Source organism: Heterocephalus glaber, unplaced genomic scaffold (assembly GCF_053883595.1).
Source record: "Heterocephalus glaber isolate CG9 unplaced genomic scaffold, H.glaber_assembly_v1.0 deba00001577, whole genome shotgun sequence".
NCBI lineage: Eukaryota > Metazoa > Chordata > Mammalia > Rodentia > Bathyergidae > Heterocephalus > Heterocephalus glaber.
The window spans coordinates 8,655,272-8,669,568 of NW_028258358.1; the positions used below are offsets into that span (position 1 = coordinate 8,655,272).

A 14,297-nucleotide genomic window follows, 5' to 3' on the forward strand; every position below is an offset into this window, starting at 1 on the left:
CCAGCATTTGCAAATTCAGGCAGAGTTCTGATTATGAAAGGTTCTTTTTAGCCAGGCCTGTGGCACACATCTGTAATCCCAGGGCTGAGGCAGGAGATCGCAAGTTCAAGCCCAGTTTGGCCAGGTTAGCCAGATTGTCTCTCAAGATTAAATGGGGGCTCGAGATGTGGCTCTGTGCCCTGCAGAGGCCCAGGTTCAATCCTCAGTACTGAGGAGAATGGTGATCTCTAAGTGATGTGTTTGTCCAGTGTTATGTGCAGACGTACACCTTCATCGAAGAGAGCCTGGAGTCTGAAATTTAAAATAAGGCTGGCCATGTTTCCTTGTTAAGAGATTAATTCTGTTAACAACTGAGGAGACATATCAAACTTTGTTATATAAAGCACCATTTTATGGGTATGAAAGGTAAGTGACTTTAAGAACTAGAATTTTAAAATACTATTATTCAAAAGCTAAGAGAGGGGCCAGAGATTTAGCTCAGTGGTGTCGCTGCCTGCCTGGAAAGTGCCAAGGTCCTGAGTTCGATCCCCAGTACCAAAAAAAACAAAAACAAAAGCTAAGAGAACAGAGTGTTGTGGCACATGCTTGTAATCTCAGCACTTGGGAGGCTAAGGCAAGAGGATCGCCATGAGTTTGAGGCCAGTGTGGAATTCATTGCGAGACCCTGTCTCAAAAAAACAAGAAATGAAATAAAAGCTGAAAGTTGAATTATCAAAATAAAAAGGAGTTAACTGTATATTTGTTTGAATTTTTTTTTTTTTTAATTTTGAGACAGGGTTTTACTAAAGTGCTAAGTTTCCCACCCAGGCTGGGCTTGGATTCATGATCCTCCTGCCTCCAGCTTCCACAGTGCTGGAACTACAGGCCTGCTCCACCGCTTAGCTCTCTGAATGATCATCTCCATTTTATCATTTGGCTATTGAGAATTAGCAAAGTCCATCCTTAAAGGGTTAGACAGTAAATAATTCGGACTTCATGAACTACATACAGCCTGTATTGCATTTGGTTTATCTGTTTGTTTTTATGTTTCTTTAAAAATAAACCATTCTTTTAAAAATTCTTTAAAAAAATTCTTAGGCAGAGTGGCACATGCCTGTAATCTCAGCAATCAGCAGGCTGAGGCAAGAGGGTCTGCAAATTTGATCCCAGGAGGGATTCATTTTTTATCATTTTTTGTTTTAGTTTTGGTTTTTTGGTTTTCTGGTACCAGGGATCGAACTCAGGCCCTTGTGCTTGCAAGGCTGCAACAGCACCACTGAGCTAAATCACGGGCCCTTTTGTTTTGTTTTTTTAAGAGTAGAAAATTTGTTGAGGGAGAGACAGCTCCTGAGAGACAGGAGGGGACCCAGAAAGTCGGTTGCTCAGACTCCACATTACAGAGGAAGTTTTATAGAGCAAAATCACAAGGTGGGTACAAAATTATGATCAACCAATAAGATTACAAGTATAGTGGCATAGGTAATGTTGATCCAGTGGGAAGCAAGTTACATAGCAAGTGTACATGGATGATATCATTAATCTTAATGGATAATCCACAGTCTTAGTCTTGGTGGGAGAGGACAGCCTACCCTAATGAGATAATGGTTTATTTATATAAGAAATCTCAAAAGAGTAGTACCAATAATCTCAAGCCTCCTTCTATCCCCCAGGGAAGGGAAGCATGCAAATCTGGACCTTAATCTTCTTCGACTCCATCCACAGCTTTGATGTGTTCTCATCTTCTGCCCTGACTCCAAGACCCTAGCCCTGACTGCCTGCCTACAATACTTCTACCTAACTTAGCTGTCTATAATATTACCTCCTCTGAAGAGTTACCCCTAACTACCATGAGGGGACAAGGGGTGATGACCATTCTGGCTACTTCCAGCTGAACAGGGTCATAGTTGTGATTGGCAGTCAGTGATACTCCAGAGGGTCTATCTAAAGGTCCTCAATAGACACCAGGCATTCTCATCTTGGGTAGGCATATAGCTTTAAGCCTGGAGGAGACAAGACCAAACAGTTAGATATGCATGGGCCAAATAATAAGATCAACAAGATTATTATGAATACAACCAATAAATGTTTCCACTAGGAAAAGCCAATAAAAGCCTTCCACAAAGAAGGTAAGGAGGAGGTCCAAGAAATTTCAGAATCAAACATGGCATTAACCTGTCATTTAATATCTTGAAGACCCATCAAGATATTAGCAGAAGGATCAGGAACGTACACACAACATACAGCTTTTACAGTTTCACAAATGCCCCTTTGTTTTTTTGTTTTTTTGTTTCTTTCTTTTTTTGGTACTGGTGATCGAACTCAGGACCTTGTGCTTTCGAGGCAAGCGGTGGAACTACTGAGCTAAATCCCCAGCCCTACTGAGCTACATCCCCCGCCCACAGATGCCCCTTTGTGCTGCTGTTAAAATGTCTAGTGCCAGGCCGAGGATGTAGCTCAGTGGCACCGTGCCTGACTGGCAAGTACAAGGTCCTGAGTTCAATCCCTGGTACTGAAAAAAAAAAAAAAGAATGTCTAGTGCCATTCGATTTTGGAGGACAACTTGCCTCAGTTTTACTTCCTCATTCAGGAGAGAGACAAGTCAAGGTGTTGTTTAAGGCCCACTGAGTATAATTAGTTAGGCCTTCATGTGTTGTATGGTATCTTCTAATCCTAGGGAAGGGAAAAAGATAGAAGCCAAATGATTGTACAGTGAAACACACTTCTAGACCATCAGTGTCGTAGACAGGTACGTTTGCAGGTTTGTTGATACTTTTGACACTCTTGCCTTGTAACCACACAAATCCCAGCATGCCTCTCCCTATCCATCCAGGGGGTCGCCAGGGCCACAGGTTGGTTCCACAGGACCAGTGAGTGCCATTGGGGGCTTTTACAAGTCTTTGGCCTGTAAAGTTTTGTGTATATATTGCTTGGGGGTGTCCATCCCAAGTATTGAGTAGAGTTATGCCAATGAGAATAGAAGTGATTTCTTTGGGCCGGGAATCTAGCTCAGTGGTTTTGCCACCTACCTCGCAAGTGGAAGGACCCGAGTTCAATCCCCGGTACCAAAAAACAAAAAGTAATTTCTTTGTTCCCAACATAAGGGAGCCTTTCTACTAAGTTGGCCTATATTGGGGGTTAGTCATATAGAATCAAGGGATTCATTTTTTTTTAATATTCATTGAGCATTTACTGTGTGCCAGGTACTATTGTAGGAGGGAAACATAAAAGAATTCCTGCCTCTAGGCCGCTGTGTTCTCTCTTGCCTGGTGCCCCACCCTCACACGGCCACCGCCGTAGAGTATACTTTCTTTCCTAGTTTTACTTGGCCCAAACTCAGAGCCAGTAAACTTTACTACCATTAAAAAAATCCTGCCTCCAGGCCAGGTGTGATGATGCATGTTGGTAAGAACTCTGGGAGGCTGAGGCAGAAGGATCACAAGTTCCAACCCAACCTGAGCAACTTAGCAGACTTAGCCAGATAAGTCTTAGCCTGTCTCAAAATTTTTAAAAGTGCTGGAGTTGTAGTTCAGCGTAAAGGTCCTGGCTTCCATCCCTGGTACTGAAAAATAAAAGCAAAAAATAGTGTCTGTTGTGGCCTCCATGCTTTACCTCCATTGCACCGTTATTCTCTGCGCAGCCTTGGAAGTCCCAACCTGCACCTGTCGGCTTCTGCGGGGAACAGGAGACCCAAGGGCAAGGCCAGCACCCACTGCAGCAGCCACCCTTCCTCTCCTGGGATAGACTGCTAGGCACAGTAGCTGTTTGGAGATAAGAGTCTCCTCCTTGAGCCCATGTCCCACCTGTTCCGCAGCTTTAGCAAATTGGCCCATCTTCCAGATAAAGCCCTGAAGATAAGCGTTCCAGCCTAGTGTCCTATCAGGGTCATCAACAGCTCTTAGAATATGTCTTCCATTCTTTGAATCCCTCACCTCTGCATTCCAAGCAGCAAGTCAGAGAAGAGGGTGACAATCCCTTTCTAAAGGAGTTGCCCTGGAAGTTCTACCCAGCATCTCAACATGTCTTGTCTCCCATTGGCTAGAACTTTTTTGTTGCTATTTTTGTTGGTTTTGGTTTTGGTTTCTTGTTTGTCGTTCATGCTGGCCTGGAACTCATAATGTACCCCAGGCCAGCCTCAAATTCTCTGTGATCCCCCTGCGTCAGGCAGCTGAGTTGTGCAACCACAGGGGTACACCACCACGCCTGGCAACAGGGAGCAGCAAAGGGGCTGATCGATGTCATTTCCAACCAGACTAGCCCATTGCTCTCCTGACGAAATTTTTAAAATCAATTCTGTGACTGAGGAGGAGCACATAGGGCTGGCGATGTAGCTCTGGGCTGAGGACCTACCTTTCATCCCTGGCCCTGCCACCAAAATGTCAAGCCTGAGAGTATTTGCATGACAGGGAGTTCTGGGGCTCCCAGGTCCCCGAGGCAGGGAGCAGGTGTGTGACAGTGGGTCTGCTGCACATGGGCCAGTAAGGAAGAGTCTACACATTGCTAGGCTCTGAGATGCAAAGGGCGCATGGCCATGCATCCTGGGGACATTTTCCAAGAGAGTGAAGGAATACTGTGAGCAGCTGTGTGCCCACAAGGTCAAGAGTGCAGATAACAGGTCCAGTCCCTGGAAGACAGGAGATGCAGTCTGTCAAAGCTTGCAAAGGAGGGGACGAACTGAATCAATAATGCACAACCTTCCAAAAACGGGTTCCCTGGTGGATTGACCAGATAAATTTAAGGAAGAAATTATACCAGTTCTTTACAGTCTCTTTCAAAAGATAGAAACAAATGGAATACTTCCTGGCTATTACCATTATGCCAGAAATAGTACAGGGAGAGAAAACTACAGCCCAATAAACATAACAAACATAAATGCAAAAATGTATGAGAATTTTTAAGGGCAAGCAAACTATTTCATATGATACTATAATGTGTACATGTCTTCATTTTGTTGTTTTGTTTGTTCATTTTTACTTTTTGAAACAGGATCTCACTGCATGGTTCAGGCTGGCCTTGAACGCACCAGGCTGGCCTCACATTTGTGATAATCTTCCTGCCTCGGCATCCTGAGGGCTGGGATTACAGGCATGTGCCACTATGCCTGGTGATAATGTGTGCGTGTCCTTAGACCTTTGTCCAAACCCATAGACTGCACGCCACCAGGAGTGAAGCCTGGTGTAAACGCGGGGTTCTGAGTGACAGTGGTGTGCACTTCCTGATAGATGTGCCAATGTGAGGAAGGGTGTTGATAACACAGGAGAGTAGGCACGTGTTGGGGAGGGAAGTCTCTAACTTCTCAGTTTTATCATACACCAAAAACTGCTTAAAGTCTAAAAAAAATATCCAGGCATGGTGGTGCACAGCTGTGATCCCAGCACTTGGGAGGCTGAGGCAAGAGGATTACTGTAAGTGCAAGGCCCACCTGGGCTACATACTGAGGTCAAGGCCAGCCTGAACTACGTACTGAGACTATCTCAGAAGAGCCAAAAAAGGTTATACGCTGTCATACTTTTCTGTGTTCATATGTACATACGTACTTTGAAGTACGTTCTTCATAGTTCTTAGCAGATGTGAGTGGGCAAGGCGTAAACTGCATATTTCATTGATTATAGTAAGTGATATCAGAATCAGGACTCATCCAAGGATTCTGAATGTCTCACTTTGTGCTAGTTCCCCTCGCCTGCTCTTTTCTTGGCCCAGCTGTTTTCACATTGGAGTCGTGAAACAAAAACCAAAGAAGCACTCTGGTAAATGCTTAGCAGCTCAGAAGAGTCAAAGCACAATGATTTGGTATAACAGTTCTTCAGTAAATATTGAGTGAACAAATACCCACATATAAATAAGACAATTAAAAGAAAATTGTGTCCTTGGTTGTATAAATTATGTAAGGACTGAATTAGTATGTAAATCATCTGTGTAGCCATGGGCTGGAAGCCGGAAGCACGAAGGAGGGATGTCCTGTGAATCCTCGGGTGGGAGCTCCCACCAGGCCTCCACCGCCTTCTGAGTGGAGAAGAGCAGCTGTGAATGGAGTGGAGTCTGCGCAGTTCCCTGGGTTGCCTCTCTTCTCCCTCTAAGCATTGTATTTGATTTTCTCTTTCAGACTAAGAAGGAAGCACCCGAATGGTCTAAGAAGCAGAAGAAGACAGCAGGCTACACTGCGAAGGAGCAGCTCTAGCCCTTACCTGCTAGGCAAGCATTTCCCACTGAGCCAGTCCACAGTTAAGACCTAGTGGATTGGAAGTGCTTGCTATACCATTTTTTCACTTTTTGGGGGGAGGGGGGGCTATATCATTATTTATTCCTGAAGTCCTTTTCCTGATGGGAAAAAAATCATCTTAATAATGTACTTTGCCCGGCATGGTGGTGCTCGTCTGTGATCCCAGCACTTGGGAGGCTGAGGCAGGAATGAATCGCTGTGAGTTCAAGGCCAGCCTGAACAAAGCAAAACCCTGTCTCAAAAAACAACAAAAAAGAGATACTTGGCATTTTTTAAATAAGTAACTTAATATTTTATCTAATGTTAAATTAACAAATTTCAGCATAATCAAAATATGTAAAGTGCAAATAATATTATACTTTATTTTTGGTTTTATCTATTTTATTACAAAATAAATATCTTAGGTCCTATGACTTACATTTTGGTATTTCTGTAAATATTAAGTGCTTTTTTTTTTTTTTTTTTTTTGGTACTGGGGATCAAACACGGAACCTTGAGGTTAGGAGGCAGGCGGCAGAACCACTGAGCTAAATCCCAAACCTATTTCAGTGCATTTTATGAGTGTGGCTTATAAATATTTTGATGACTAAACTTTCTGGACTACATAAATTTTGAGTTTAAATATCATAACACAAATATCAAGAAACATTACTGTGTTTTTAGTTTTTTGAGACAGGGTCTCACTATATAGTTCAGGCTGTCAAACTTGCATCAGTCCTCCTGCCTCAGCCTCCAGAATGCTGATATTACAGACATGTGCCACCATACCCAGCTACACCCCAGGTTTTTTGGGGAGGGTTGGGTTTTTTGAGACAAGGTCTCACTATGTACTTCACACTGGCCTTGAACTCACTACATACCCGAAGTCTGATCTCAAACTCAGTGGCCTTCCTGCCTCAGCCTCCCAGATACTGGGATTACAGGTGTGGGCAACCACCAAAAAGATCCCTGATAGATGTTTGCTGCGTTGCTTTCCTCTTGGCTACTGTCAACTTCCTCATGCTTAACTTTACCTAATCCTCTCCTGGCCATGTCATTTTCTTATTTAGAAATAAATTTTAAAAAGTATAAGCATAAAATTCTGGCTCTTTTCTTGGTAAATGTTTTATGAATTATTGCCCAAATGTAAGAGTAATAGCTACCATTACAAAGCATGCTCATTGTACCAGCCGGTTGCTGTTTCCTGCTTTCTGTTCATTTATTTAATCTTCATAGCACCTCTGCCAAATAAGCATTGTCTTCATTTTTAAAGCAAAAGAAACCAAGCCTCAGAAAGAGCCTCTTCTTAATGGCCCTAGATTGGAGACATAATAAAGAGCAGTGGGTTTGAACGGGGTCTGACCTGTGGCACCCTTTCCAGTGGCTGCTACTTCTGGGGCTGTGGCCCGGCCCCTGCTCCTCCCAGGCACTTGGGGACGCTCTGGCAGAGTTTCTTGAGATTGGGGGTCAGATGTGGGGCTGTGAGACTACCATGTTCTTTTGTTTTGTTTTTGTTTTTGAGACAGGTTGTCACTATGGAGTTCAGGCAGGCCTTGAACTCACTGTGTAGTTAGTTCATGCTGACCTCAAACTCGCAGCGATCTTGCTGGCTCAGCCTCCCAGATGCTGGGATTACAGAGTGTGCCACCCCACCCCGCTGGCATAATTTTATTGATGCACTAAAAATCACATCTTTCGGGAACATGCCCACATTTGCTGGTGTGTAGAGTGTAACATGTTACAGTACTTGTTTTGTTTTGTTTTGTGCTGAGGGCTGAACCCAGGGCCTACCTTATGCCTTTGGTAAGTGCTCCCCGTGAGCTATGCCCCCAGCCTGCGGTGTGACTTGAAGAGGAAAGTAAGACTGCTGCACACCGGCCCTTCCCTCTGTCTCCCTGGTCTGCAGACCTCTCGCCATCCTCCCCTCCCACTCTTCTCCTGCAGGACCACAGAGCCCCAGCGACCTCTCCCTGCCCCCAGACCCTCTTCTGTCCATCTAGTGCTCTGTACATAGGTAGTTCCTACTCGCTGGCTCCAGGTCCTCCTGCCTGCATTTGCAGATACATAACCTCTGAGCCACTGAGTTCCTTTCAGTTTATCAGCTGCTGCCGGGCATAATCCCAGCACCCAGCAGGCTGAGGCAGGAGGATCGCCATGAACTCTAGGCCAGCCTGAACTACATAGCAAGACTCTGACTCAAAAAACTTTTTTAAAAAGTCCTTAGGGTTTTGGGGGGGTTTGTTATGGTTTTGTTGTCCATGGCCATACCACCCTGAACACGCCCGATCTCATCTGTTATGGTTTTGTTTTGCTTTTCAGTGCAGGGGATCAAACCTGCACATGTGGCCCAACCCTCCGCCAGTGAGCTCCACCCCAGTCTCCACACTGTGCCTTTTTAAAATGTGTGGTTCATTGTCTGTCAGTTGAACCTCAGTGAATTTTTTAATTTTGTTTTTGTTTTTGTTTTTGTTATCCTTATATTTTCTATTCATGCATATTTGTCATACATACTGATCACATTCATCGTTGGGAATTTGTAATATATCTTGATTCTTTTTTTTCCCACTCCCCTCCCTTCAATCCTTCTTCCCCTTCCCACTTATAAAAGCTTTGTTTCCATTTTGTTCCTTCCATCCTCTTTTTTTCTCTTTTTACTTCCTTTCCTTCCCCCTCCCTTATTCCCTTCCCATTTGAACATTTTCTTCCAACTTTCCAGTATCTGTCATCCAGTAGGCTCTTTATTTATCCTTTGGGTTTCTCACATAGGAGAAAAATGCGATATATAAGCTTATGTGTCCGATTCATTTCACTTAAGGTTGTGGTCTGAGGTGCATCCATTTTCCTACAGTTAACTCAAGTTTGTCCTTTATGGCATTGGTATTCCACTGGGTGTAAATAACACATATTATTTATCTGTTCATCTGTTGATGGGCATCTGGGCCCTTTCTAAGATTTGGCTACTGTAAATTGTGCTGCTATGAACATAGTGTGCATGTATCACTGTGGTATGATGTTTTCAACTCTTTGGGAAAATACTTAGGAGGGGAATAGCTGGGTCAAATGGAATTTCTGTTTTCCGTTTTCTGAGGAACCTCCATGCTGACCTCCACAGTGGTTCTGCTAGTTTACACTCCCTCCAGCATGGAGAAAGGCTCCTTTTTCCTCACAAACTAATCAGCATTTGTTCTTGGTTGATTTCTTTCTGTACTGAGATGGAATCTCAGTGTTAATTTAATTTGCATCTCTCGACTGACCGGTACTGTTGACCACTTTTCCGTATTTATTTGCTGTTTTTATTTCATCTGAGAAGTGTCTGTTCATTTCAGATGCCTAATTTGGATTGGGTCTTTTTTTTTTTTTTTTTTTTTTTTGGTACCAGGGATCGAACTCGGGTCCTTGCTCTTGTGCAGCAGGTGAAACCACTGAGCTAAATCCCCGGCCCTTGGGTCTTTAAATTTGGGGATGATTCTGATTTTTTTTGAGTTCTTTATATATTTTAGATGTTAGTCCTCTGAGAAGTAACTGGTAAAAGTTTTTTCCCATTCTATGGGCTGTCTCTTCACTCTGTTGGTGGTTTTCTTTTGCTGTCCAAAAGCTTCTCAACTTAATGTGATCCCAGTTTTTCACTCTTTCCTGTGTGATCAAGCTTCAGTTCATGAAGTCCTTGCCTACACCTCTGTCTTCAGAGTTTTACCTATTGCCTCTTCCAGCAGATTCAGCATTTCTGTTTTAATATTTAGATCTTTGATCTATTTTAATTGTAGTTTAGTTCATGGTGAGAGATATGGATCTAGGTTTAAGTCAGACATTGTGATGCCCCTGCCTTGCCTTTGTTGCCTAGAATTGCTTTTGCTATTCTAGGTCTCTTCTGATTCCAAATGAATTTTCTGATTGTTTTCTCTAGTTCTGTGAGGTATGCTATTGTTATTTTGATCAGATTGCATTAAATCTGTGTAATAGTTTTGGAAGTGTGGCCATTTTCACTGTTTTAGTTCTACCTATCCAAGAACAGAGGATGTCTATCCATATTATTCTATCCTCTTCTATCTCCTTTTTCAGAGTACTGTAATTTTCAATGTAAAGGTCTTATTTCCTTTGTTAGATTGATCCCTAAGTATTTCATTTTTCTTGATGCTACTGTGAAAGGTGTTGTTTCCCTAATTTGTCTCTTAGTGAGTTTGTTATTTGTGTACTGGAATGCTATTTTTTTTTTTTTTGAGACAGTTTTTGTATCTCAGGCTGGCCTCAAACTCCCAGGAATCCTCCTGCCTTGGGCTCCCGAGTGGTGGGATTGCAGGCCTTCACCACCACACCTGACAATGCTATTGATTTTTAAGTGTTGACTTTGTATCCTCCTATGCTGCCTAATTTGATTATTAATTCTAGCAATCTTTTGGTGGAGTTTTGGGGTCTTCTATATAGAGTGTCATGTCATCACCAAATAATGATAATTTAACTTCTTCCTTTCTTTCTTTTTTCGGTACCAGGGATTGAACTCAGGACCTTGCGCTTGTGAGGCAGGAGGAGGAACCACTGAACTAAATCCCTGTCCCTAACTTCTTCCTTTCCTATCCATATGCCTTTCTTTTCCCTTGTCTAATTGCTCTGGCTATTCTTTTCAGAAGTATATTAAATAGAAGTGGTAATGCTGGGCATCCTTGTCTTGTTCCTGATTTTAGAATGAAAACTTTCAATTTTTGTCCATTTAGTATGATGTTGGCTGTTGGTTTGTCATAGATGGCTTTTATCAGATTGAGATAAAGACCTTCTATTCCAGTTTTCTGTAGGGTTTTCTATCATGAAGGGGTTTTTAACATTGTCAAATGCTTTTTCTGCATTTATTGAGATGATCATGTAGGGCCGGGGATTTAGCTCAGTGGTTCCGGCGCCTGCCTTGCAAGCGCAAGGACCCGAGTTTGATCCCTGGTACCAAAAAAAAAAAAGAGAGAGACAGAGATATTATGAGATGATCATGTGGGTTTTGTCCTTGGTTCAGTTAATGTAGTGTATTACATTTATTGATTTACATGTGTTGAACCATCCCTGCATTCCTAGGATGAATCCTACTTGGTCATGGTGTATAATCTTCTTGATGATTTGCTGCATTCTGTTTGCTGGTATCTTATTTAGGATTTTTACATCTATGTTCATTAAGGAGATTGGCCTGTAGTTCTCTTTTTTGTTTGGATCCTTCTCTGGTTTTGGTATCAAGGTAATGCTTGCTTCCAGGAATGAGTTTTGGAGTATTGCTTCCCTTCCAATTTCAATACAGTTTGCGGACCAGTCACATTCCAGCTTCTCTAAATTTCTTATAGAATTCAGCAGTGACTCTGTCAGCACCTGAGCTTTTCTTTGTTGATAGTTTTTTTTAATTACTTCTTCAATTTCATTGACTGCTATTGAATTAAAATTTTTATATCTTCTTGATTCAGCTTTAGTAATTCATATATATCCAGGAATCTGTCCATTTCTTCTGAGTTTTCCATCTTATTGCTGTACAGGTTCTCAAAGTAAATACTGATGATCTTGTGGATTTCTGCAGGGTCCATTGTGATTTTGCCCTTTTCATTCCTAATTACATGAGTTTGAGGGTTTTTTTTCTTTTCTTTTTTTAATGAGGTTGACTACGGGTTTGTCTATATTATTTAATCTTTCAAATCCTTTAATCTCTTTGATTCATTGATTCTTTGTATTGTTTTCTTAGTTTCCATTGCATTAATTTCTGCTCTGTTCTTTATAATGTCCTCCCTTGTACATACTTTGGGTTTAATTCGCTCTTCTTTTTCTAAAATATTGAGATTGAACATTAGGCTGTTTATTGGGGCTAGCTCTATCTTTTCTGATGTGAGAACTTACCATTATAAATTTCTTTCATAGAACTGCTTTCATTGTGTCCCATTAGTTCTGATATGTCATATTGGCATTATTGTTTAATTCTAGAAACTCTAATTTCTTCTTTAATTTCATCTGTGACCCATTGGTTATGAGGCTATTGTTTAATTTCCATATGTTTATGTAGTTTTTCTGGCTTCTTTTGCCATTGATTTCTAATTCCATTGCACTGTGATCCAATAATATGCATGGAATAATGTCAGTTCCTTCGCATTTGCTTAAGCATGTCCTATGAGCCAATATGTGGTCTATTCTGGAGAAAGTCCTGTGTGCAACTGAGAAGAACGTGTATTCTGTTGTGGGGTGGAACGCTCTGTAGATCTCTACCAAGTCTATTTGTTCCAAAGTTTCTTTCAACTCTAATTTTCCTTTGTTGATTTTTTTGTCTAGTTGATCTATTTGTGACAGTGGGGTATTGAGGTCCCCTATTATAGTTGTATTAGTGCTTATCTGAGTTTTCATATCCATTATTGTTTGTTTTATATAGTTAGATGTGTCAGTATTTGATGCATATATATTTATGATTGTTATCACTTCTTGGATTGTTCCCTTAACAACTATGTACTGAACTTTTTTGTGTCTTCTGATCAGTCTTGGCTTGAAATCCCCTTTGTCTGCAAATAGAATAACTACCTCTACTTTTTTCTGGGTTCCTGTCACATGGAGTATTGTTATCCATCCTTTGACTTTCAGTCTCTGAATTTCTTTTTGAGTTAAATGTGTTTCTTATATGGAGTGTATTGTTTTGAGGGGTTTTCTGGGGGGTTTTGTTGTTTGTTTTGGTTTTTGTTTTTTGTTTTTGGTTTTGTTTTGTTTTCCTTTTTGAGACAGAGTCTCCTATGTAGTTCAGGCTGGCTGTGAACTTACTAGGTAGCCCAGACTGGGCTCAAACTTAGAGCAATCCTTCTGCCTCAGCCTCCCAAATGCTGGGATTACAGGAATATACCACCACAGCTGGCTGTAGTGTATTGTTGTATCCTGTTTCTTGATCCAATCTGTCAATCTGTGTCTTTTGATTGGTGAATTGAGACCATTACATTGATGGTTAAAACTGATATGTATTATTATATACCTAAAATGTACCAATAAAAGAATAAATTTTTTTTTAAAAAAACTGATATATATTGACTTATCCTTGTCATTTTCCTGTTGTTGGTTCTCCTTTCTTTCCCTTCTGTTTGCCTTACCTGTTGGATTCATTCTATTCGGATTCATTTCATTATTGGCTTTGTTGTCTTTTTCTAGAATATCCTTCAGAACTTTTTGGAGTACTGGTTGGGTGGTCATGAATTTCTTCAGGTGTTCTTTATCATAGAAGTATCTCATTTCTCCCTCAATTTTGAAAGATAATTTTGCCAGAGCATCAGTCTGGTCTGGAGGTTGTTTTCTTTTAGGGCTTGAAATACTTCTCTCCAAGCTCTATTTGTATTAAGGGTTTAAGTTGAGAAATCTGCTGTGATTCTGATGGGTTTTCCTTTATAGGTAATAAGTTTCTTTTCTCTAACAGCTTTTAATATTCTGTTCTTGTGTTGCATTTCTGGAATCTTGATTATTATATGCCTTGGTGTATTTTTTTTTTATCGTGACTGTGTGGAGTTCTATATGCCTCAATTATCTGTATCTCAAATTCTTTTTCCATCCTTGGAAAGTTTTCTGCTATTGCTTCTGTAAACAGGTTTTTTTATGCCTTTTGTATTATCTTCTGATTCTTCATTGAGTCCAGTTAATTTTATATTAGTCTTCTTTGCATCATGTAGCAGCTGTTAGATTGATTTTTCATGGTCCTTTGCTATTTTTAGGAGATCTTTCATTTGATGATCACCAACCACAACCCTGTGTTGTAGATCTGATATTCTGTCTTCACATTGGTTGACTCTGCTGTGAATACTTTCAGAGAATTTTTAATCTCCTGGATTTCTATTTGAGTCTGTTTTATGGAATCCAATTCTTTTCCACATTGGGCATTAATGGTTCCCATGTCTTTGCTGAGCTTCTCTATTTTTTTATCTGTATCTACTCTAACTTTACTAATCATTTCCTTTATTGTGGTCATCATCTCAGTAATTATCTGGGGTTTTTTTTGTTTTGGGGGATTTTTATTGTCAAGAAACTTGTTTATCTTTTTTGTTCTACTACTATCATTTCATAAAATTCAACTGGGTGGCTTTTGATTTCTTTCACCTCAGTGCCCCCTTGATTTGCCTTGGGTGACTTGGGGATTATGAATTGC

The 14,297-nt window shown here is 41.1% G+C and overlaps 1 protein-coding gene across 4 annotated transcripts in view; it reads left to right on the forward strand.

Annotated features, from left to right (window-relative positions):
• Pibf1 (progesterone immunomodulatory binding factor 1) overlaps positions 1-7,837 on the forward strand; it is a 220,034-nt gene extending 212,197 nt beyond the window's left edge. The window contains exon 19 of one of the 4 annotated variants that reach the window (XM_087192882.1): positions 6,080-7,837. In XM_087192882.1, coding sequence (XP_087049008.1) covers positions 6,080-6,154 — 75 coding nt within the window. In that variant the 3' untranslated portion in view covers positions 6,155-7,837. Of the gene's footprint in view, positions 1-2,653; positions 2,885-6,079 lie in introns of those variants that run through there. The other 3 variants (XM_021258673.2, XM_004845256.4, XM_087192883.1) reach the window with 3 other exon arrangements.
• The last annotated feature ends 6,460 nt before the right edge of the window (positions 7,838-14,297 follow it).